Here is a 22,618-nt window from a genome sequence, read left to right as displayed (position 1 = left end):
TACAACAAACGGGGCCATGCCAATTATCAGGAGATAATGTAGCATTACAATGGGCATGGGGACTTTTGCAGGACAACAGGAATTCCCTCGACATACCGAAGTTGGAATAGGGGATTGCGGTGCTACTCACCCAGAGTCTCCCGCCTCTCACGCCTCCTTAGCGCTGACGGGCGCAGACGGGCAGACTCTGGCTCGACTCAGGCGCGAGTCGGCGCGCCCGCTGCGCGTGAGGTGTGAGGATTAAATAGAGGCTCACCTGAACGAGTGCCTGAGCACTAGAGCGCTCAGGCCGATGGCACCACAAGAGGTCCCGGCTACACCTAAGATGGCGGCAAGACGCCACGAACAGCTGACACACCCACGATTCAGTCCGCCCTAAGGAGCGGTGTGGGCACAATTATAGTGCGAGTATGTGGGCAAGATGATTTTAGTTTAAAATCAGGTGAAAATAAAATATAATAACGTAAATAGAAAAATGCGGTGATTTTTAAAATAGCGCTGCTAAGCCCTGTTACACGCTGATTTAAATGCTGGTGAGTTAAATTTGCGCTGCAAGATACAAATGCAACCTTTCCCTAGGACAGGCTAGTGAAAGTGTTCGCCTTAAGTAGAGGCTCACCTGAACGAGTGCCTGAGCACTAGAGCGCTCAGGCCGATGGCACCACAAGAGGTCCCGGCTACACCTAAGATGGCGGCAAGACGCCACGAACAGCTGACACACCCACGATTCAGTCCGCCCTAAGGAGCGGTGTGGGCACAATTATAGTGCGAGTATGTGGGCAAGATGATTTTAGTTTAAAATCAGGTGAAAATAAAATATAATAACGTAAATAGAAAAATGCGGTGATTTTTAAGATAGCGCTGCTAAGCCCTGTTACACGCTGATTTAAATGCTGGTGAGTTAAATTTGCGCGGCAAGATACAAACGCAACCTTTCCCTAGGACAGGCTAGTTAAAGTGTTCGCCTTAAATAGAGGCTCACCTGAACGAGTGCCTGAGCACTAGAGCGCTCAGGCCGATGGCACCACAAGAGGTCCCGGCTACATCTAAGATGGCGGCAAGACGCCACGAACAGCTGACACAACCACGATTCAGTCCGCCCTAAGGAGCGGTGTGGGCACAATTATAGTGCGAGTATATGGGCAAGATGATTTTAGTTTAAAATCAGGGGAAAATAAAATATAATAACGTAAATAGAAAAATGCGATGATTTTTAAAATAGCGCTGCTAAGCCCTGTTACACGCTGATTTAAATGCTGGTGAGTTAAATTTGCGCGGCAAGATACAAATGCAACCTTTCCCTGTTTTGCCGGTTTTGCTGTGCTCAAGGGGAATCCAGTTGAAGGTCTTTCGGAGGAGGCGGAGGGTGTGGTAGAAGGAAGCGGTGACTCAGTTGATCAGGCGGTCCATTTTGAGTTTGGAGTCCAGGATGATCCAGAGGTTGCTTGCGTGGTCCGGTGGGAATGGAGGATTCCCTAGGGTGGGGGGCAACCAAGTGGCGTTCTAGGCATCGGGGCGAGGGCCCATGGTGAGTACTTTGGTTTTGTCCATGTTCAGTTGAAGGCAGCTGTTCTTCATCCGCCTGGCGACTTCTTCCATTCCTTCTTGAAAGTTGTGTTTGGAGATGTTGGGTTCGTTGGATAGGGAGAGGATGAGTTGGATGTCGTCTGCGTATGATACGATGTTGCATCTGTGCAAAAGCAGTACTTTTTCAGCTTACCTTCTTACAGCAAGTTAAGATGTCCGTATCTAGTCCTGGCCATATGTCCTAACACAAATATGTGATGTTGTCAAATTAAATGTTGTACTGTGAATAAACATTAGCAAAGCCAAAAGGTGTTGACTTTGAGACCTATTGGCTTTGCCAGTGGCACCTGGACGTGCAGTGCAGCATGGTAAAAAAAAATATTTTTTTTTAAAAAGGGACAATCACATAGCTGCATTATTTTGGAGGCATGCACATGGTTTAGTACACATGTATGCCTACGAAATAACATGTGCACCATTAAATGTACCAATCTGAGATGGATTTGTCTATATACTTAAATAAATAATAGGGCAGGACTTCTAAGGAGGACTGACCGTCAGCAATTTGCAGCCTGGCCCTTCACTTAAAACAATTAATAAAAAAAGACAGCGGGTGGGAGTGGGGAGAAGCAGCACTCAAGGATACGCACATGGAGAAGAAAGCAACGCAGAGGAAGCACCCAAGAGAAAGCGCAACACAGGTCGGGGAGAAACACATGGCGAAGAGAGCGCAAGACCGAGTGAGAGAGAGAAGCACATGAGGGAGACAGCTGTAAAACACATACACTCTGATGGAGTGCTTAACCAAAAAGAACAGTAGTGCCTGAAAAGTCAGTAGGGGAAGAAGACACGTAATAAAGAATTTGCTGAAGGGGAGTGACAAACACAAGAAAAAGAAGGAAAGCAAACAAGGCAACGAATAAAAAGCAAGCAAATGAGAGTGGTAAGCAATGGGTGGACTCCAATTCCGCTGTACACTGACAGCAAGTCTTCTCTCAAACAAGACAGCTTGCTCTGTCTGGTAGGCGAGACCAAAACATGCTGACATGATATTCAAGCTCCACAGGGCCTGGAGGGAAAGGAAAGTCATTAGCAGTCGACTGCAGTATTTTCAGCAATTTGCACATTAGTGAGCGGGAGTGGTTTGTGTGGCAACAGGAAAGCGTGAGGTGTGAGCGAGGCGCTGAGGGGGGGGTGCTGGTGGCTGAGCTGTGAGTAACACCGGGTGATGGAGGGGGCTGGGTGCTACTCACAGAACCCCATCGAAGGGTGTGTCATGCATCCGCTTGCGTACAGGGAGAGCCAGCCTAAGCTGCTAGGAGTGATAAAAGTAGCTGGTGATGTGCTTGTTACAGTGTATTGTTAATGGCTTCTATCACAGGGAGGAAGAGTAGGCTCTTTGGATACAGTAGAGAAGCCTCGAGAACTTCTCCCCTCTTCCCTTCTGATTGCTTTTGCTTCTTGTCCTATCAGTAAATGTAAGATGGGAAATCCTTGGATAGGGAGAGGATGAGTTGGGTGTCGTCTGCGTATGATATGATGTTGCATCCGTGCAAAAGCAGTACTTTTGCAGCCTACCTTCTTACAACAAGTCAAGAGGTCAGTTTCTAGTCCTGGCCACATGTCCTAACACAAATATGTGATATTGTCAAATTAAATGTTGGACTGTGAATAAACGTTAGCAAAGCCAATAGGTGTTGACTTTGAGACCTATTGGCTTTGCCAGTGACACCTAGATGTGCAGTCCTCTATCGAAGTGTGTGTCATGCATCCGCTTGCGTACAGGGAGAGCCAGCCTTAGCTGCTAGGAGTGATAAAAGTAGCTGGTGATGTGCTTGTTACAGTGTACCGTTAATGGCTTCTATCACAGGGAGGAAGAGTAGGCTCTTTGGATACAGTAGAGAAACCTTGAGACCTTCTCCATGCTTCCCTTCTGATTGCTTTTGCTTCTTGTCCTGTCAGTAAATTTAAGATGGGAAATCCGTGGACTTGCCTGTACCTTCCTAGAGGCTGTGGTCTCCCTATGCTCTACGTACACACATGTACCGTCTTTTACCAAGGTGCCTGCGGTTGTCCGTGCCTTCAGCGATGCCAGTGTGTTACACATCATCCTTGAGCCTGTAATGGCGGTAACATTAGTAAGTAGCATGTTTCTGACACTGGTTTGTCCCCAAGGTAATAACTGACCACATGATCCCGGATGTTTCTTCCTCTTCTGACCGCTTAACCGTGCTGCGAATTCCGCCACGGTGCGGCGGTTTAATTAAGTGGGCGGGGCCGCGTCGGCCAGTGGATGTGCGCAGCCTGAGGACGCGCCTGCGACAAGCCAGAGAGAAGCCCGTCTGTGCCCGTCCGTGCCAGGACGGGGCCAGGGGCAGGACACCATGGCTGTTCCATCAATCTCCATGAGGATTCCTGATGCCGGCCGCATAACATATTCATCACAGGTACTATGGGATTTATGCCCCAGTACGTCCTACACATGTGCCGTCACTTTCCATTCGAATCTAGAAGGCCCTTTCACTTGCCCTAACTGTTTTACACATTTCGGCTCTGAGTTAGCGGCCAATAATTCCTTGCGAGTGCCACCCGCAAGGCCTTGTCTAACATCTAATACCGGCCCAGCAAAGATTATCAAGGATCCCACTCCTATAGGAAGCAAACATTTGTTATGTAACGTGCGTTCACTATCAAAGCACGCTTCACAGGTGTGGGACCTGATATCTACAGAGAAGCCTGATCTCTGTTTTTTAACAGAGACTTGGCTCAAGCCTCATTCAGTCCCAGCCATCACTCTAGGGATCCCGATGGGTTATAAGATCTCTAGACTGGACCGCCCACATAAAATAGGTGGAGGAATAGCCATCGTATATAGGGAGGAGCTAATTGTTACTACATTGGAGGAAATTAGCACTCCTCTGATGGAACTAATGATTTTTAAACTTAGCTCTACCTCTGGGGAGAACAGAAGGGGTGCGGTTTTATATCGACCCCCAGGCTCGAGTGTGGATTTCTCGATCGCACTCATGGAGGTTCTGGCACCATTCATCTTAAACAATCAGAATTTCCTATTAGTGGGGGATTTCAACTTCCACAGTGAACTGGAGACATGCATGGAGGCCAGAACACTTCTTACTGATATGGAACATTTAGGTCTGAAAAAAATGAATCAGGGACCCACACATGAGGCAGGCCATACGTTGGATTTGGTGTTCTCCAACTCATTTTTAAATATGTGCCCATCCCCCATTCAAGCAGAATGGACCGATCATTTTATTCTAAAATTTTACACTAAACCCATGGGTAAACCAAGTGTACCGACTGCTTTGGCGACCAAAAGAAGACCATGGCACAAATTGACACAGGACACCTTTCGAGAAGCCTATCAAGCCCCTATAATTAATGAGCAGGAGGGAATAATGCCAATTGAGCTCAATCGCTTTGCAAATGCTGTAAATGAAGCAATTGATGGCATCATACCACTTAAAACGTATAAACCCCGCCAAGCAGCCAGACAAGAAGTCTGGTACTCCGAAGACCTGAGACACATGAAACAAAAGACCAGGAAGCTTGAAAAAGTGTGGAGACATTCTCGGAAGCCGGAGGATAAACAATGCTACTTAACATCCCTTAGATCCTATCATAAGGCAATAAGGATGGCTCGGAAAAGCCATATTGCGATGCAACTTGCAGAGGCTGGGAAGGACTCTAAAGTTCTTTTTCAAATCCTGCACACTTTTACCAAGCCTGTAGCATGCGAGACGGCGGAGATTGCTTCCCAAGAACTATGTGATGGGATCTCACTCGTCTTTATGAAGAAAATTGATACGATCTATGCTAAGATATTGGCCACTAAATCGATGGAAGTAGCCGATCTTAACAACCTCCCTCACAATAGTACACAGCAGAACACACAGGCCAACCGTTTAAAAAACTTCCCCCCTATTTCTTTGGAGGAAGTCATTTCCCTTATAAAAGTAATTAAGAGCGGTAGTCCGCAGGATACTGTTCCCGCCCGTATCATGCCTATGCTGGCCGATATTCTTGGTCCAGACATCCAGAAACTAATTAATCTGTCATTAAGCACGGGAGAAGTCCCGAGAGATTGGAAACGGGCACTGGTAAGACCGCTAAGGAAAAATACCACCATTCCTTGGACGGATCTTGCCAACCTGCGACCCATCTCTCTCCTTCCCTTTATGGGCAAGATGATGGAGAAGTTTGTTAATGGACATCTGTCCAGGTTTGTGGAGGAGACACATGGACTGGATCCCTCTCAGTCGGGTTTCAGGCCAAGACACAGCACCGAGACCACCTTGCTGTCAGTCGCAGACGATCTACGTATGTACCAGGATGGGGGTTATTCCGTCATCCTGGTTCTATTGGATCTGTCTGCGGCGTTTGACACCGTGTCACATGACATCATGACCACCAGACTTGTCAACATCGGTCTGGAAGGTGTAGCTCTGGCATGGCTGAGGAGTTTCCTGACCGATCGCACCCAGACCGTCACCTTGGGTGCCTACCGGTCAGAGGAGTTGGGGATCTCAAAGGGGGTGCCACAGGGGTCTTGCTTAAGCCCGACCCTGTTTAATATCTATGTGGCCCCCCTGGCAAACATCATGAGATCCCATGGGTTCATCCCTATGTCATACGCGGATGACACCCAACTCCTCTTCCCGTTTAAACATCTTACGGATACGGTCAGGAACTCTTTCTCCTTGGGGATGAAGGCAGTGGCCCACTGGATGGCATCAAACTTCCTGCAATGCAATGTGGCAAAAACGGAGGTGATGCTGTTCGGTGAGGCAAAGCTCCTATGGTCCCCAGACTGGTGGCCGCAAGATCTTGGCCCAGTCCCAGAGCCAAAGCAGGTGGTAAAAAATCTCGGTGTGCGTCTGGACCAGGAGCTCTCTTTAAAACAAAACAGCAACCAAGTGGTGGGCTCATGTTTCCATGTGATCGCTATGCTGAGGAAAGTCTTCCCCTTGCTCCCTGACTCAACTAGGAGAACGTTAGTGCAGGCCCTTATACTGAGTCGACTGGACTACTGCAACGGGATGCTCCTATCAGTAAACGAGGGAGTTATTGCGAGATTGCAGGTAGTCCAGAACACGGCCGCCCGCCTTGTCCTAAATCAGCCTCCCCGCACACCATCGAAGCCTCTTCTGAACACCCTACATTGGCTACCCATCAAACAAAGGGTGAAATACAAGATAGGGTGCACTATACATAGAAGTCTCCAGAACAAAGGCCCAGAGTATCTAAATAACAGATTCTCTCTCTATAAACCTGTTCGATCCTTGAGATCCAGTGAACAAGGTCTTTTACAGATTCCAAGAGCCAGAAAGACCAGACAAGGTGGAAGAGCTTTGTCCATTGCCGGACCAAGATTGTGGAACAGCCTTCCTCTCTCCTTGAGACTCTGTCAGGAATATCTCCCATTTAGGAAACAGTTAAAAACCTTCTTATTTCCTAATTAATGACATCTGCCTACCCACTGTTACAAGCTGAAAAGGTTCTCAAAGGCGCGGAGATACTCCTCCGGGAGATGATCCTAGCGCGATACAAACCCGCAAATAAATAAATAAAATAAATAAATTGCTACGGCCATTGGCCGACAGAAGCAGCAAAGGGGTAAGTTCCTATTTCAACTGCTACTACTGGCCAATTGTGATGTATGATCTTTTTAATGCCATTACTTCTGTTGCTGAATGAGAGACAGACAATCCTGTCATTTTCAGTTTTTTTTATTTTGGTTAACTTGTAACAATGTGTCTCGGTGGCAGTACCACTCCTGTTTCCTTGATTTCTTTAGGAGACTGCATGGGTAGCCACGATCAATTAGTCTAGAAGTAAGAGTCAGATTCTCTGAAGAAATTGGCTCTCCGGGTACAGTTCCTGCGAAGCCTGAGGAACTGACCATAGGGCAGATGATCTCTGAGGTTTCTGGGGTGGCTTCTGGAATATCCCAGTAACGTATTTCGTTCTAATGTTCTCCTATATAATGGAGTATATAACACATTCTCTTTAGTCTTGATGGTAAGATCTAAGAATGGTATCTGTTCATGACTGTATGACCTAGTTAGCTGTATGTCTCTTGATCTGCTATTGAGCCAAACACAGAAATCCTCTAGGGCACCTGATTGCCTGTCCAGACCATGACATCATCGATATACCTCTTCCAATTTGATCCAACGAACTTGGCTTTCCACTAGCATTTGACTATTCACATTTTCAGTCCATTGACAGTACTTGGTAGGCAATGATTTTCCTTTATACCTTACATAGTACTGTGTGCCCCCCAGTATGGTAATTTGCATCTTTACAAATAACACACATATTCCCATTGTCTCCACCAGTACATCCTTGTGCTTTCTGTGCAAACTCTTTGCTCCTATGTTTAATCCACTTTAAAGTGTCTGCTTCTGATCAGCAGCATTCATGTAGTTAGTTGAACTGTGAGATATCTTGGATCATACGCTGCCCATCTGCACATTACTGAATTCTGTGACCTCAAGTGAGGCCATCCATGTGCTGTGTCTGCAGACGGTTTGCTGATATTGGTTGTTCTTGCATTGAGCCCTCCTCTTCTGCACTCCTAGGCGGCCAAATGAATTGCACGACATAGGTCTGCAAATTCTTGTAGTCTGTGGAATTGTGCCCTTGATGTTCGTGGCACTCATACTATTTATGATGAGGACAGATTGACCCTGACCGTGTCGTACAGTCGTTATACTTGTGGGTTTACAAGCGTAATCCTCTTGGTGTCTCAGTGTGATTTTGGAGAACATGGGTGTGTGTGAGACATAAGTCCTGCCTCTTGGCTGCAAGGTCTGTTGGCTACATGTGGAGAGTTGTACTGGCCCCCAGGTATTGCCATCAAGCTGGTGGAAGACACATGCTGCATCTGGAGACTTGTGTCGTGTCTACCCAGGTGCATTGAATGTCTTAGTGACTAACAGATCTGATTACTTTGCCATGTTTGTCCATCATTGTGGTTGAGACCTTAGCATGCAGATATAGTAACTTCACCCTGTTTCGCCCACAGCCGTTGAAACCCTCCTCAGCTGAGGAAGGAAATAAAAGAATGTACTTGAGCGTTACCTTTTGTGAAAGACTTTCTCGAATTGAAAGAAGGCCTTCAAGCACTTTTTGGGGTGGTGAAATGAGTTTTTTCAGGCATTTTTTAAGCACCTAAAAACGTATAATGACGATTAGATTGGGACCACCATGACTGTTGGAACGTACATTTAGGGACATTTTGGAGTGTTTAGACGATCCGCGACTCCATGGACATCATATCACTGTCCTAAGACCCCTTCTTCTCGGTCATTTTTGGGGAAGATGTTCAGGTGATAACTTGATGATGTAGTGCAGTAGGTATAAAGTTCAGGAATGGTCTCTGACATAATGGGAACTTTACGTGCAAGAGCCTCTGGCAACTGCACATGAGTTGAACAACCTACCTACATCTTAAATCCCCCAAGCTGTTCCTTCAGGGATACCAGGAGCTTGTAGTAACTAGAAAATAGAAGTCCAAGGAAGGAGTCCTTTGGGAAGCTTGTGAGGAAGATAAATAGAGGTGAAGATGGAAAGTGCAGCCTTTTAGGACTCTCGTTGAAATGCCTGAATCACTGCCCCAGCTTAAAGGCTGCTGTTACATCTTCTGATGTAGTAGTTACACCTTTCCCTGAATTTAGTATCAGTGTTTGTTCTCTCAATGGTGTGTGTGTGGCTGCTACACAGGCCTTGTTGCCTGGGACTCTTGTGGCTGCCAGCGACTATCAACCATACTTTACATTGTTGCTTCCACTCTTGAGATGAAAACCATTTTGGACAGGCAGGTTTACAGGCACTCTTTGTTCTGTGAATTGTTTTCCTGTGTATTTTCTCGTCTTTGGCTAGTGTTATTTCAGTCTGTGACTCCATGGCTGGTAGAGCATGGATGAAAGCTAGTTATTGATCAGGCGTAAATAATCGCTTTCCCATCATGAATACTCTCCATGGATCCCCACCACCAACAGCAACCCTGTTATAAATGGATATTTGTTTTTATTCACTGCAAGATTGTGCCTGGCGGGTGGTGTTCCCCATGGGACATCTGGTGAAGAGAGTGGATTGGGACTGCCCTGCTCTCCTTTTGGTACTCCTCTTTGCACACAGGAATCTGAGGTGAACCCAGTGGCAGGCAGTTGGTTGACAAGTGGTTGCTTGGAGAAGAGAAAGCAAGAACTGTTGCTTATTAGTTAATAACTTTCGCCTCTGCTATTCCCCCTACCATGTTTGTTTGTGATTCTTGCCTCCAAACAGCCTTAGTGTGTACAATATACTTTAACATATATGTAGAGTAGGCTTTGGGTCAAACAGCTTCAACTGTTGGCTTACTGTGTGCTTCCTATTTCAACCATTGGCTTCAGACATTGTCAATCACATTTTACTTTAGCCAACAGGCGATTGACTCGCTCAGCTCATGCCTTGTGTTTTCTTACCTCCTATCAAGTGTGCTTGCATTGCAGTGCGTTAGGGTTCTTTCTTGACCATGTTCTCCCCAAGCCTCTGACCTGAATCTTTTGTGTGCTTTGCTACCCCCTGTAGTTACTACTTAATGTATGTGAGGGCTGCCTGCCGCTGCGTCCTCGTCCTGCCCTTTCCTCCGAGACCTCTGCTTTTGTACCACCCTCTGCCAGTAACTCTCAGTCTCCTGATTTTGCCTTCCTCTCCTAGCCTTGGATTTTTTTCATATCCCACTGGTATTGCAAAAATATTTGTAAAGGCAATTGTGTTGGGCGGCCATGCTGAAATGGTACTTTTTGCTACTTTTACCTTTCCAAGACAGCTGGAAAGGGCTTCCTCTGCTGTTCACTCTCAGGCCCTGCTTTTGCCCTCCTCTCCCACCTTTAGAATTTGTTTGTATCCCACTGGTATTGCAAACATATGTTGTATTTATAAATAAATAAATACAATAATTGAACTTTTTAATACTTTGTACCTTTGCAACATGGCCGTCACATTGCAAATGGATGTAGGGTATTTGAACTTTATGAGGGTCACCTTGGAATAATGAAAGTATAAAAAAGAAAGCATTTCAAGATACCTTTGCCAGTGTTTGCATCACATTTGGACAAGCTTTAGCAACGATAATAGTGCACATGACAGAAAGCCAAATAGAAAAATAATAATAAAAAGTATTGACAAAACAATTCACCAGACGAAGGTTTGGTGTTTATGTGTAACATTCCATGCATTGAGTAGGAGAATGGACGGCACGTCGTAGGCACGCTTCTGTCTGGCCAATAGCAGGTCTGTTACAAGCCAAAGCTGGTGGCATTAATCTCTGTGGCTTACATTGAAGTAGCTACAATGAGCTAGGGGAGAAGGGCGGCCATGAAGCTCTTGGCAGACATATGTTGCAGGTCTTCATTTTGCAAAGTATTGAAGCAGTTTATAAAATGTTGTTTGTGAGTAGGAAGGTGTTCTTCATTGCCTCACTCGTGTAGAATCAGTCCGCTGGAGCAGCTGTTCCTTCTCGGCCTCTCTGCCCAGTTCTCTATATTTTATCACCATATCACTATTTATAATCACCCAAGCTTGATTCGTGGGAGTCTTATTGTGTGTGACTTCATTCACTTGTATGTATAAGCACTGACACCCTCTCCTAGTGCATAAGTAAATAAAGGAAGTATTGTGAGCAGTGGCAGCCTAGATAGTTGTGTAAACACTCTGCACACTTGATGAACAGGTCTGACGGACTCCAACTCTCATCACCTTTGTCTTGCGTGAGTAACTGGCCACATTCAGACTCCAGATAAGGGAGCAAACGCCTAAGTATTATCGAGCCATGAATGAAAATGGCTGTCTGACCATTGGGCGTGGCCAGAGCAAGGGGATGCAGGAAGGTGCAGCGACACCAGTAATACATTGAAAAGAGAAATATGGGTGTTCCGGAACCCACTGCATGATTTGTTAATCGCTTTTGCTTTCCTTCGCAAGCGCCATGAATAATACAATTTTTATATTAGCATGCGTGTTGTTGTGCCTCAACCGATGCAGGCTCCATTATTCCCTTAATCTATACTTGTGCTCAACTCGTGATTCTCTAAGGGGGATTTGGCATGAGTGCGCCCCATAAAGTACCAAAGTAAGATACGCCTCTCTTATTCTTGTTGGAGAGCAGCAGGCAGTACCAAGATGGCTGCTGCCAAGTGTTACTGTAAACTATTTAAGTGGATAAAATGTGGCATAAGTTGCACTGGAGCATTCTGGGATTTGTTGAAGGGCCAAACACTGGCCAACAGTAGTCTGAGTAGGACTTCACCTCAAGTCGCTGGTGCTGGAGGCAGTGAGACTGACCAGGGCGTGTTTAGAGGGGTTGTGATGTTGCCTGTGAGGACCACAGACTGCTTCATTGGAATTCTTTGGGGGTAGATGCTGTGTCCATCTCTGAAGGTCTTTGGTGATCTCCAGGAAAATGGAACCTCTGTGGTTTATACAGGAGGTTTCTAAAGTGCCGGTACTGGCAGTAAAGGCTGTACTTTAAGACACCCCTTAATTGCCCTCAAGAGACCGGTGCATGGTCTTATTCCCTCATAAGGTCTGTAAATGTTTACAGATCTTTGAAGCTCAGTTATTTTGGGGCACTTTGTGATTAGTTAGAAAGTAGCTTCAAAAGCGGCACTTTCTATCTTATTCATACCAAATTGTAGCCCATCCAATACCCGGAGAGACTTGATGGATCAGCCATGAACCAGTCACTGAAAACAAGCAGCATTTGTACCGTTCGCTACTGACTCTCCCAGGGTGCTCCACTGTGTGTATTCCAGAGAAGTTAACATTAACTTCACCAACATGGTGATTCTTGAGACTGGTTATCCGGACGGTCTAGAATCAAGATCAGAGAGAGGGGATGGTTAACTCTTATCTTGTAGAGTGTGGAAGAAGCCCTCGCAGTGCCTTCAGATACCCTTTTGTAAGTCTAGGTGTCCATGTAGGAGCTTCCAACAAGGATTCCATCTCCTCGTGTAATTTCTTTTATAGTGGCTCAGCTCTCGGTTATTGTTGCGTTGACAGTGTGAATGCTTAGTATTACACTATCTAAGTTCAGAACGTGCTCTGTGCCCATGTAAGCTCAGATCCATGCGGCCCAACCACAAAAGCTTAAAATCTCAGTTGCGGCCAAAGGCTGAGATGTATGTATTTAAGCTTGTATAGCGTGCCGCAACCCCCATCGGGGGTGTCCCGGCTCTTGCGGATACAGTGAAAGGTGAGTTAGAGTTGTCACTTCTTAGTTTGCTACGGGAGGCTGAAGAGCCAAGTCTTCAAAGCCTTCCGGAAGATAAGTTCTGATTTGGCTTTTCTAATATAATCGGGATGGAGTTCCATAAGGTCGCAGTTTTAACGGAAAAGGACTGTCCTCCAGTTCTGGACTTAGAGAAACGGGAGATGACAAGGTGCTCGCGACTATTAGATCATTGGGTCCATAGTTTGGTGGTATTTGCGCACTCTCTTCTTTAGGTATTGAGGACCAGTATCATTAAGTGCTCTGTATGCAAGAGTTAGTGCCTTAAATTCAGTTCTTCTCTTGACAGGCAGCCAGTGGAGACTGCGCAAATGAGGGGATATGTGATGTCTTAGCGGGATATTTCTGATGAGCCTAGCTGCCGCGTTCTGCACTATTTGCAGTTTTCTAAGCAAGTATGCTGGCAGCCCCAAATACAGGCTGTTTGCGTAGTCAAGTTGTGATGTGATTACTGCATGGACTATTGTTTTCCTACAGTCCATTGGTAGAAAATAGAGGAATCTCCGGAGGGCCTTTTTTTCCAGAAGCAGGACGAGGAGATTGGCTTATTTGGGTCTTATATGACAAGGAGGTATCTAGTTTGAAACCTAGATTCCTAGCAGATGAAACTGGGAGGGGAGGGGGTTGAGTCTATAGGCCACCAGAGATCTGATAGTGGGGGTGAGGGCTGGTTGAAAAATAGCACCTCTGTTTTTTCTCTGTTCAGCTTTAGGCAGTTAGCTGTCATCCATGTTGAAATGTCCATGAGACACTGCCTAAACTTTGAAAAAACGGCCTCTGAGCAATCTTCGAAGGAAAACACTAGCTGCATGTCATCAGCATATGAGATAACATCAACACCGTGTTGCTTTACCAAAGTGGCAGAGATATCCCGCAGTCGGTCGGAATTTACCGTAATCCTTGGCACTCCACTTCCTGCTGAGGCTGTGGTCGCCGCTTTCGCAGGGACACTATGCAGTCAGCTCGCGAACAGGCAGACGCGGCTCCAGCCAGTGCTCATAGTCTTAATGACAATTCCAGTGAGTCTGCCCCTGGCTGACTGATGGTATATGATCATTACTGAGGGAACAGAGGCGCAGACGTCATGTCACTTGTGAAGGGAGCATCAAAAGCCAGTAGGTATGCTATTTTTGTGTATTGTGATCACAAAGCCCTCTTTCACATTTGTGTATGACGACTCTATAAGGAGTGGATACGGGTGTTTGGCTGCTGCCCGCCTTTCCTACTGTGTTGTGTGCATGACAGTAAGGTTGTTCGTTCACTTTTACCTCCGCTTATAACAGAATAGTACCAGCACTTCGCAGAAGGACCTTTGTTATTCAACACGAGTAGGTTGGCACTTATGCACAAGGTTTCTATACTTTTAATTGAACAATAAAATAAATTCCCAGCAGTTTTGATACACTTTTAAATATACAATATGTTTCCTTAACAGAGGTGCCCCGGATTAAGTGGGCAGAGACCTAAGCCCCTGAACAGGTATGACTACCACTCAGAACCTGGGTCAGGCGCAGCACGTGACCTGCAACAGGCCTGTGCATCCATGCCATATTGAAGGCCCCTGGGGTTCCAACCTGGGGGCTTTTTTTGCCACTGCACAGTAGGGAGGAGTTCCCAGGATGTGAATGTTGCACCTTCTGGGGTGACATCCATCCACGGATCTTGAAACCTGTGGTTCTGCTGCTTAATCTGATCTCCTCTCTGGAGGCGGGTGGGCCAGGGGTGGCTGCAATCTCCAGCTTTGACGAGAGACCCTTGTGTTGGGTGGATTGGGTGAGTTCTGCCTTTGATTAGAGTGTGAACTGCCCCTTATATGCACTGCAGACCTCCATCCTGTGGGCTCTGGAGGTTGGCCCTGGCCTTTTCTACTGTGCTTCGCTGTATATTTCAGATGGAATTGGTTCTGTTGTTTTATTTTTAACTTTGGCCTGTTGTTTGCTCCCTTAGGCACACAACTATTTCCTCTTCCACCACACCCTGTTTTGTGTTCTCATCTTTTTTTCAGCACTTCTTCGAGTGCCGACTGCACTATCGGTGTTGGCAAAGAGCCTGGTATGATGGATTACTGCCCTTCTGCGTGCTGCCCGCTTCCTGGCAACAGGTATCCTTGGCAGTCTCTGCCCTGCGTCAGTGGGCCTCTAGGATGTTTTCCCACTGTAGCCAGGCCAATCCCAGCTTATTTAGGTGTGGTCGTCACAACACTGACGAGCACACAGCACCGTCCACGCCTCACACTGTGCTTGCACCTCAGATAGATCGGCTACTCTACTGAGTTATATGTTACTTTATAGGCGCACCTGGTGCTGCGGGATGGATATACTAATAGGCCTCAGTTTCAGTAGCGGCTGCTACCTACCAGGGATGGTGGGGCGGGGGGCTGGGGAAGGGATGTACGAGGGGGGAAATAATAAAAACAAAAGGACTTACCTTTTTACCGCCACACGCTGCCTCTTCTTTCTCCATCCTCCTCTCTGCTTGGCAGGAAGCACACAGCCTCCTGGAATCCCCTGGCCAATCACAACGCTGCCTTAGCAGGGGCTGGCAGGCTGTGCATGTTCCCAACCCAGGCTGTGATGCAGTCTGGGTAGAGAACATGCAAAGTGCGCATGACGCGTTGGCCGGCCCGAGATCTGTGGTAATTCTATTTGGTACATTCTGTTTGATTCTCACCGTGATGTGGGCAATACATTGAAGGATTATGTTCACAATCAGAGGTCTAATCAAAGAGAGTGATTATCTTATTTCTGATATCTTTTGCAGAGAGTTTTTTTTGGGCAGTGTACGTGATACTGTCCTCACAGTAGTGATGGTTTAGGAAATGTACAAATGTTATCTAGTTATGCTTTGTGTGTTAAGCGTCTTAATATGGGTGCGGCTGGACCCATGCTTACAGAATTGACTGATGTTAATGCATTTGCATTTTTGGTTTACTTTAATTCCTTTACATTGAAAGTGTTTGTTTTGTGTGGAGTTGCAGCAGTCGGTGTATCGGTTGGCTGCACAACCATGGGGGTGAATTAGTGATCTTAGTTTTACTATATTGTGCCAGTATGCAGTACTACAGGAGTTAGTATGTAAGCATGTTACAACAGTCATGTGGCTGGTGATAGTCTTGGTTATATTTTAGCATGTTCTAAATAAATAATGTCATTTTAGAGTATTGGTGTACATTCAAGTCTATTCCATGATCTTATTCTTTTTTACATGTTGCTGCTGTGTATTAAAATTGTTTGTATGATTTTAATTAAACCTGAAGGGGGTAAAGGTGCATACGGAAATGTGATACTACTGTGTGAAGAAAATGGTATTCTAAAATATTTTTACAAACATTTCCAGATGTGCAGAGTGTTCACATAACCAGTTTTATAGATAACAAGTGTGCTTGGGTCCTCCACCCCTTGAATAGAGTGCTTGGAGTGATCACAGATATAAAATGTCTGCCTCGAAGCTGAGTGTTGACAATTCACTGAAGTGCTTGCCTTGTTGGGTTTCCCACTTCTTTAGATGATTCTACTTTACCCTTGCCTGAACCTCTCGCCGATAAGTGCTTCTTCAAATTATCAGGGCCTTTCAACAACTAGTTGATTAGCCGCATAATGTTGAATTATCCATCAGCATGCTCATGTGCAAGCCGATCTCGCCACCCGTAGTGGGTCCAGAGACCACTCAGAGTATTGGCCGTCTGCATCTCTGTAGCTCCCCATTACCGACTGAGAATGAGATACATTTGCATCCCTTCTCACTGTTATCAAAGACCAATCCAGCCGAGAGGGACATCAACAATATTTCACTGCTCAGGTGTTATTTACAAGACCCTCTGGCCTTGTTCCCATCGGGGCTGCATCCCTTTCTGGCTCCATTTGCTCACCAGTGATTGCTGTGGGACCTTCTGGAGACAATCTACCTACATTTCTCTTCCCACACAAGTGCAGGCACATGTATTTCTCCTCCTTTCTCCATCCCTTTCCAAGCACCTCGAAGCAAACATGTCCTGACCAGGCCTGAATGAATCGCTCACATGCTCAGACTGTTGGTCAGGCATCAAGGGGGATTTTCATGTCTTTCTGCTTGTTGGCTCATTGACACTTGCTTCAGAATAGCTGTGAAAGGAAATGTGCTCGGGTTGCTGAAGAGAGGGCCATATCCTGTGGTCTACAGTGCAGGCACGAGCATGCAAATATTTGTATACGTGTTCATACGCTGCCAAGTACCAGATCCTACGCATTCATGTTTTTTGGGAGATACAATGAGCAAGGAACTTAAAATGTCAGTTGCATGTTTCACAAATGCCTGACTGTTCAGGAAACATTTACCGATGACCGCCATTTAGCAGTGTTGACTTTAGAAGTCCTGTTTATCTGGTTTTCCCCTATGAGAAGAATTTGCTACTGAATTTACTAATGCACCGTGTCAGTTGTCGTGTGCTGGGAAGATGGTGACGGTTTACTTATCTGCTTAGGATGTTGAATGCAGCAGTAATGGACAGATACTATCATTTGTCTTCCATTGTCCACAGCTCAGTTACTTGGAAAGCCAGCGCTGGAAGTGCTATCGGGCATGATGAAACCTCCTGCAGTTCTGCTGACCAGAAGCACCAAGCTGAAGATGTGAACACTGAGGCTTCACGGCTGTTGATCTCTGACATATTGTCCCAGCCTTTCTTGGGTTTACTGCTGTGATCGTCTTCCACCGCCCGCACCCATGTCCTCCAACCATTACCCGTTGCGACCCTTCTCGCCATACCGTCATCCTCATCTGTGACCTTGGCCCCTCACCAATCGGCGAGGATGAGCTGGCTGAGTAAGTTGAATCCACGGGGAGCAGCTAACAAGGCCCATCGGAATGCCAGCCTCCAGCCACAAGTCACTGCCGACCCAGAGACTTGTCTCATGGTCTTCAAAAACCACTGGGCTCAGGTAAGTGACTCAGAGGAGGGTCTAAGTGGAGGTTCCAAGTGGGGGTCCAAGCCATGATGCAAGAGCTTCCTGTTTGTTAGTTTTAAGAAGTTGGATGTCAAGGCTACCTGCTTTGAAAATATTCACAGTTCCACAAGGTGAATGGAAATGTATTTGTAAGCATCTTGTTGAAACGGTGTCAATGCTACATTTATGTTTCTGGTTTTCTGATGACCTGTAGATGCCTATAAACATTATAAACTTTTTCTAAAACTGAGCGGCTGGAAATACTTGTGGCATTCCACTGTCCACAAGATGCTCTAAATCCAAATTCTGCAGCTAGAACCTGCTTTCCTTGTGAGCTCTATCCTGTTCTTATCTTACATACACATCCTGTTGATTACCTCGGTCCTTAGGAGAGTTTCACTTAAAATGCAGACTTTGTTTGTATTGATGTGGGCCTTACCAACTATCCTAGTCGAGTTTAACAAGCTTTGCTTATTTTATATGCTCACAAAAAATATTTGCTGGCATTGGTTCCTGCTTTGAACCCCATTGATTCTCCTTTTATACTAGGTCTTGCCAACCGCCAGCTAATAGCAGTCTGTTTTTGAAACACCTCTTGTAAGCCATAACAAGCTCACAGCGGGCTTAGAGCCAGCCCATTGCTCATCACTGGCTGGCATTCCTGTCAGTCTCATTTGCTTGCTTCTTGTTTTTTGCTTTACTTCCTGTTCTTGTGTTTGTTTCACTCCCACTGAACATAGCTTCTTTACCATCTGTTTGATTGGATGCTTTTTATTTTTTCACGACTCCCATCCGAAAACTACTTTTTCTTTGATCACTTAATGGAGTGCATGTGTTTTTCTTGCTTTCTCCCGACGTGTGCTGCTTCCCCCTCACATCCCTGCCCCATGCTCTCTCTCCATGTTGCTCCCCACTCTTCTCCAAGATTTTCTGTGAAAGCACAGCCGCAGGGATGTTTTTGCTGATGTTTGACATAAGCTTGTTTTATCTCCTTCATTCCTCGTGTTGCATGGAGGTCCAGGCCCTGGCACACAAGGGCATCACTTGTGGCACCAGAGAAGTGTGAGCTGTTGCACTCACTACAGCTGGAGATGCCCCTTCTCCCATAGGCCCATAAATCCACTTCCTGGACTGCTGAGGGGCACTGTTTGTTCCGGTTCATTGTTGTGTGGAAAGCAAATCAGTCTTAGAAAGCATTTTCCTTTAATTTTTGACAGTTGTGTGTTCACTTCCCCAGACAGCTGTATGTTCTTTTAAGGACCAACAACCTAGTATTTGGAAAATAAACCATGCCAGTTATTAAAATTGAAAATTGTAATTCATTGATCAGTTTGGAAATACCTTGAAGTTTGTGTTTACTGTCCCTCCAGTATTTTGATTTTGTTTTCTTTTACTTTTAGTTTAAACAAGGCTTCACTGAGAAAATAGCTTGTCCTCGCCATATAATTGAGATCTGTTGGCTTTGCCAATGCTTGTTTTAGATATGGAATGAATAATATGGAAAGGTAGCCAGGGGCTGTATCATGTGTGGTTTTGGTACCAAACAGAGGATTTTGAAATCAATTCTGTTTGACAGGTAGTGGAATGATATTAATGCTAGGGTGATCTTGTCTGAAACCTTCAAGCCTCAAACGCGTTGGCGGCAAAGTGTGTGTTCTTTCTAGTTTACTCAGGCTTTGGTGGGATGTCCGGCATAATCTCCATTGCAGTAGCTGAGAGAGAGTTCTTGCTAGAAAAAGAATGAGCTGATCTCGAGTTTGCAGTAGTGGTACTCTTTTACCGAGTTTAAAAATCATGTTCTTGGTCATAGAGTTAACCTCAATGGTCAAAGATAATTCAGTGTTGAAGAGAGATTTTGACTGAATTAGAGGAAATAGTTGGAGAGCCCAGGGAGAGAGGCAAGCAAGCGTCTTAGGTTTGTCCGGGCCATTGAGAAAGATCTCAGTTTTTGACCCGTTCAATCAAAACCAATTACCTTTTATTCATTTTGTACATGTTTGAGTCAATTGTGCACTTCATATATTTTTTCTGATTGTTTTGATTGTGGTCATCCATGTCAAAGACTACAGGAAGTGCTACGAAAATCAAAGTGCCACTTTGCCGGTTGTCCCTGCCCTAGAGGAATTCTACCAGTCCTCCTCAAACATGTTTTCCAGCTCACCTCTGTAAAGAAATGGGAGCCAAAATGGGCCCTGCACATGAAAGTTTAAGCTCCATCCTTGTGAAACTATCATACCACAAATTGGTGCTTCACCCTCTGGTCCAGACGTGTACCGATGGGGCTTCTGGATTCAACGTATTCCACATTTACGCTTTGAATCCTCGCAGTTTTCCATCCACCCCCATCTGAGAGAAAGACTTGTCACAACAAGTATTGCCGTTATGGAAATGCCCTGAGCGCCACACTAAATATCCCTGAGCCGATCTCCACATGTGGGCGAGACAAAGAGTTGAAGAAACCGTGGATATCTTCGGAGAACCAGAACCCCTTGGTGCAGAGGACGAAGAAGACATCAAGTCTTTTGTCGTTCCTGCTCACCAACAAAGTCCAGAGCTTATCAATTGCAGTGCATCCGACGCCGATGTAGACTAGGAAGTAGTTCCACCAACTTAGGATGAGTCCGGGCCTCCCAGTAAGCCCACACCCAGACTTGTGAGTATCATTAAAGCCAGAGCACATCAGAAGTCTAATAAGAGGAAACACTCTGAGTCAAAGCACCCCTTTCAAGAGTCAGAATTCCAGCTCTGTGCACAAGAAACAACCATTTGCCGTGCCTCCACCACCTTCGGCTCTGGTCAGCATCAGGGGAAGAGATCCACCAAAGCATGCCAACTCACATCGCCCTTCGGATCTGAAGACACATTCCAGACTTGACACCCTTCAAAGCTGAAGAGGCACCATTCATGCCTGCACCTTCTTGGCTTTGAAAAATGCATCAACATTGAGACTTGCTTCCACAGGCTGGCTACTCCGGACAACTCAGAGTCAATCCTCAAAAAACTGCAAGCGCATCTCGTCGTCAAACAAAAGCGGCTAATCCTTAATCCCTCCACGAGGAAAATGACAGCAAATACCGCCCCCAATTCCCCGAATACTGCAGACACCCTCCCAAGGAAAATGAGATTTGCTTTTGAAGAAGAACTTGCTCCACGCACTCCCTCAAAGGTCAAACCAGCCCCAAAGTGGTTCAAGCACACAACTACTAGCCCTCCTCCTTCTACTTCTTCTCCATGACCACCACATCCTCCAGTGCCCTTTTCACCTCTGCTGTTCTCACCTCAGGGGTCCCCACATACTGCTCAGACCAGGGCAGCCCACACCTCCCATTAGAGGATTATGATGATTCCTCCTATCCTTACCTCAGGGGCAACCAATGGGACGATTGTGATATTGACCCACTGGGGAATCGCAATTTAGATCATGTCCCTATAAGGACTCACCCTGATCCTCTCCCTCCTACCACATATTATGGGGCAATGCAGCTAGCAGCTGCCTACCACAAGGGAGATACTGCACATCCTACCCGAAGAGGAAGCCTTCCTCTTTAAAACACTTTGAAATCAGAGCACGCCTTGCAAATTCTTCCAGTGCTCAATGGGATGCTGAAGACAGCCCTGACATCTTTGCAGCGCTAGTCAGGTGCTACGGTGGTTACAACCAGAGTAGACAAGAAATTCAAGACCTCTCCATCTGGTCCCATGTAAATTAGGGAACATGTACCCCATGGCTCTGGTGGAGCATGCTCGCCTTAAGAAGGCCTCTGCGCACGCCACAGGTGATGCCCCGCCACCTGATAAAGAGAGTGAGCAAGGACATTGCCGCAGTACGCAACATGGTAGCAGTTGGGTGGCCACTTGCTGCCGCATTGTCAGTTCTGTAGGCCTCCCTGCACTCTATAACAGAGGTTGGAGGGATGAGGCAGAGTAGCTCATCCAGCATCTTCTGGAACAAATCAGGAAGATGGGGGAGGACATTTTGACAGAAGGAAAGACCATCTCTAGCGCCACTAAACACTGCGCTCTTGATGCTGCCAACTGATGCAGGGATGTGAAGATCTCCATCATACTCAGCCGTCACTCATGGCTTCACATATCCGGCTTCAAGCCTGAAGACCAGTAGCATCGTATTGACCTGCCATTCAGGGGGAAACAGGTAGATGAGATGCTCAGAAAAATGTAAAAGAACATCGATGATGCAAAGTCAACGGATGCCCCAGCAGACGATAGCTTCCTGGGGGTTCCATTGAAAACAGCAAAACAGTATCAGGCTGGCCTCCGTTATACCGGAGGGTACCAGCAGGCTGACCACCTAAAGAGAGCAAAGGGGCTGATTCTGGGGCAACCACTCCAACAAGGGCAGAGGAAGAAGAGCTGCCGGCAAGATCACCACTACTTCCTAGCACTGACTAGACCTGCATTCCCGCAGGTCACGTAACATCTCTCAGGAGGAGGCTACAAGAGTTCCTCCCATGCTGGAAGGAAATCAGCTGAGGCAAGTGGGTGCTCATGTTAATCAAACATGAATGTGGGTATTGCCTGGAGCTTCCCTCATCCTCCCCAGTTCACACACCCTCACCACCTCCATCTTCTGCATGAAGCGGTTCAGGCGATCCTCCTCAAATGGGCCTTGGAGCCAGTACCTTCTCAGCATCAAGGCACAGGGGCTTACTTCTCGCAGGTCGATGATGAAGCGGTACGCTTTCTCATCTCCCTCACCTTGCTTCTTAACAATGGGTAGGATAGGGCTATTGCAGACATTACTAACCACTTCCTCTACCACTCCTGCATCTACCAAGGACTGAATAATCGCTACCAATGCCTTCTCGCCTTCGGGCGATATCCGGTACTGTGGGAGTTTCGGGAGTATTGC

At 46.3% G+C, this 22,618-nt stretch overlaps 1 protein-coding gene across 2 annotated transcripts in view; it reads left to right on the top strand.

Annotated features, from left to right (window-relative positions):
* FHIP1B (FHF complex subunit HOOK interacting protein 1B) overlaps nt 1–22,618 on the top strand; it is a 436,229-nt gene that overhangs the window by 178,864 nt on the left and 234,747 nt on the right. For both annotated transcript variants that reach the window (XM_078658708.1, XM_078658710.1), the window contains exon 2: nt 17,343–17,742. In XM_078658708.1, the coding sequence (XP_078514834.1) occupies nt 17,614–17,742 (129 nt within the window). In that variant the 5' untranslated portion in view covers nt 17,343–17,613. The remainder of the gene's footprint in view (nt 1–17,342; nt 17,743–22,618) is intronic.

Source organism: Lissotriton helveticus, chromosome 8 (genome assembly GCF_964261635.1).
Source record: "Lissotriton helveticus chromosome 8, aLisHel1.1, whole genome shotgun sequence".
Classification (NCBI taxonomy): domain Eukaryota; kingdom Metazoa; phylum Chordata; class Amphibia; order Caudata; family Salamandridae; genus Lissotriton; species Lissotriton helveticus.
Note: the sequence above shows the minus strand (reverse complement) of the source record. Positions and strands in the feature narration are given on the sequence as shown.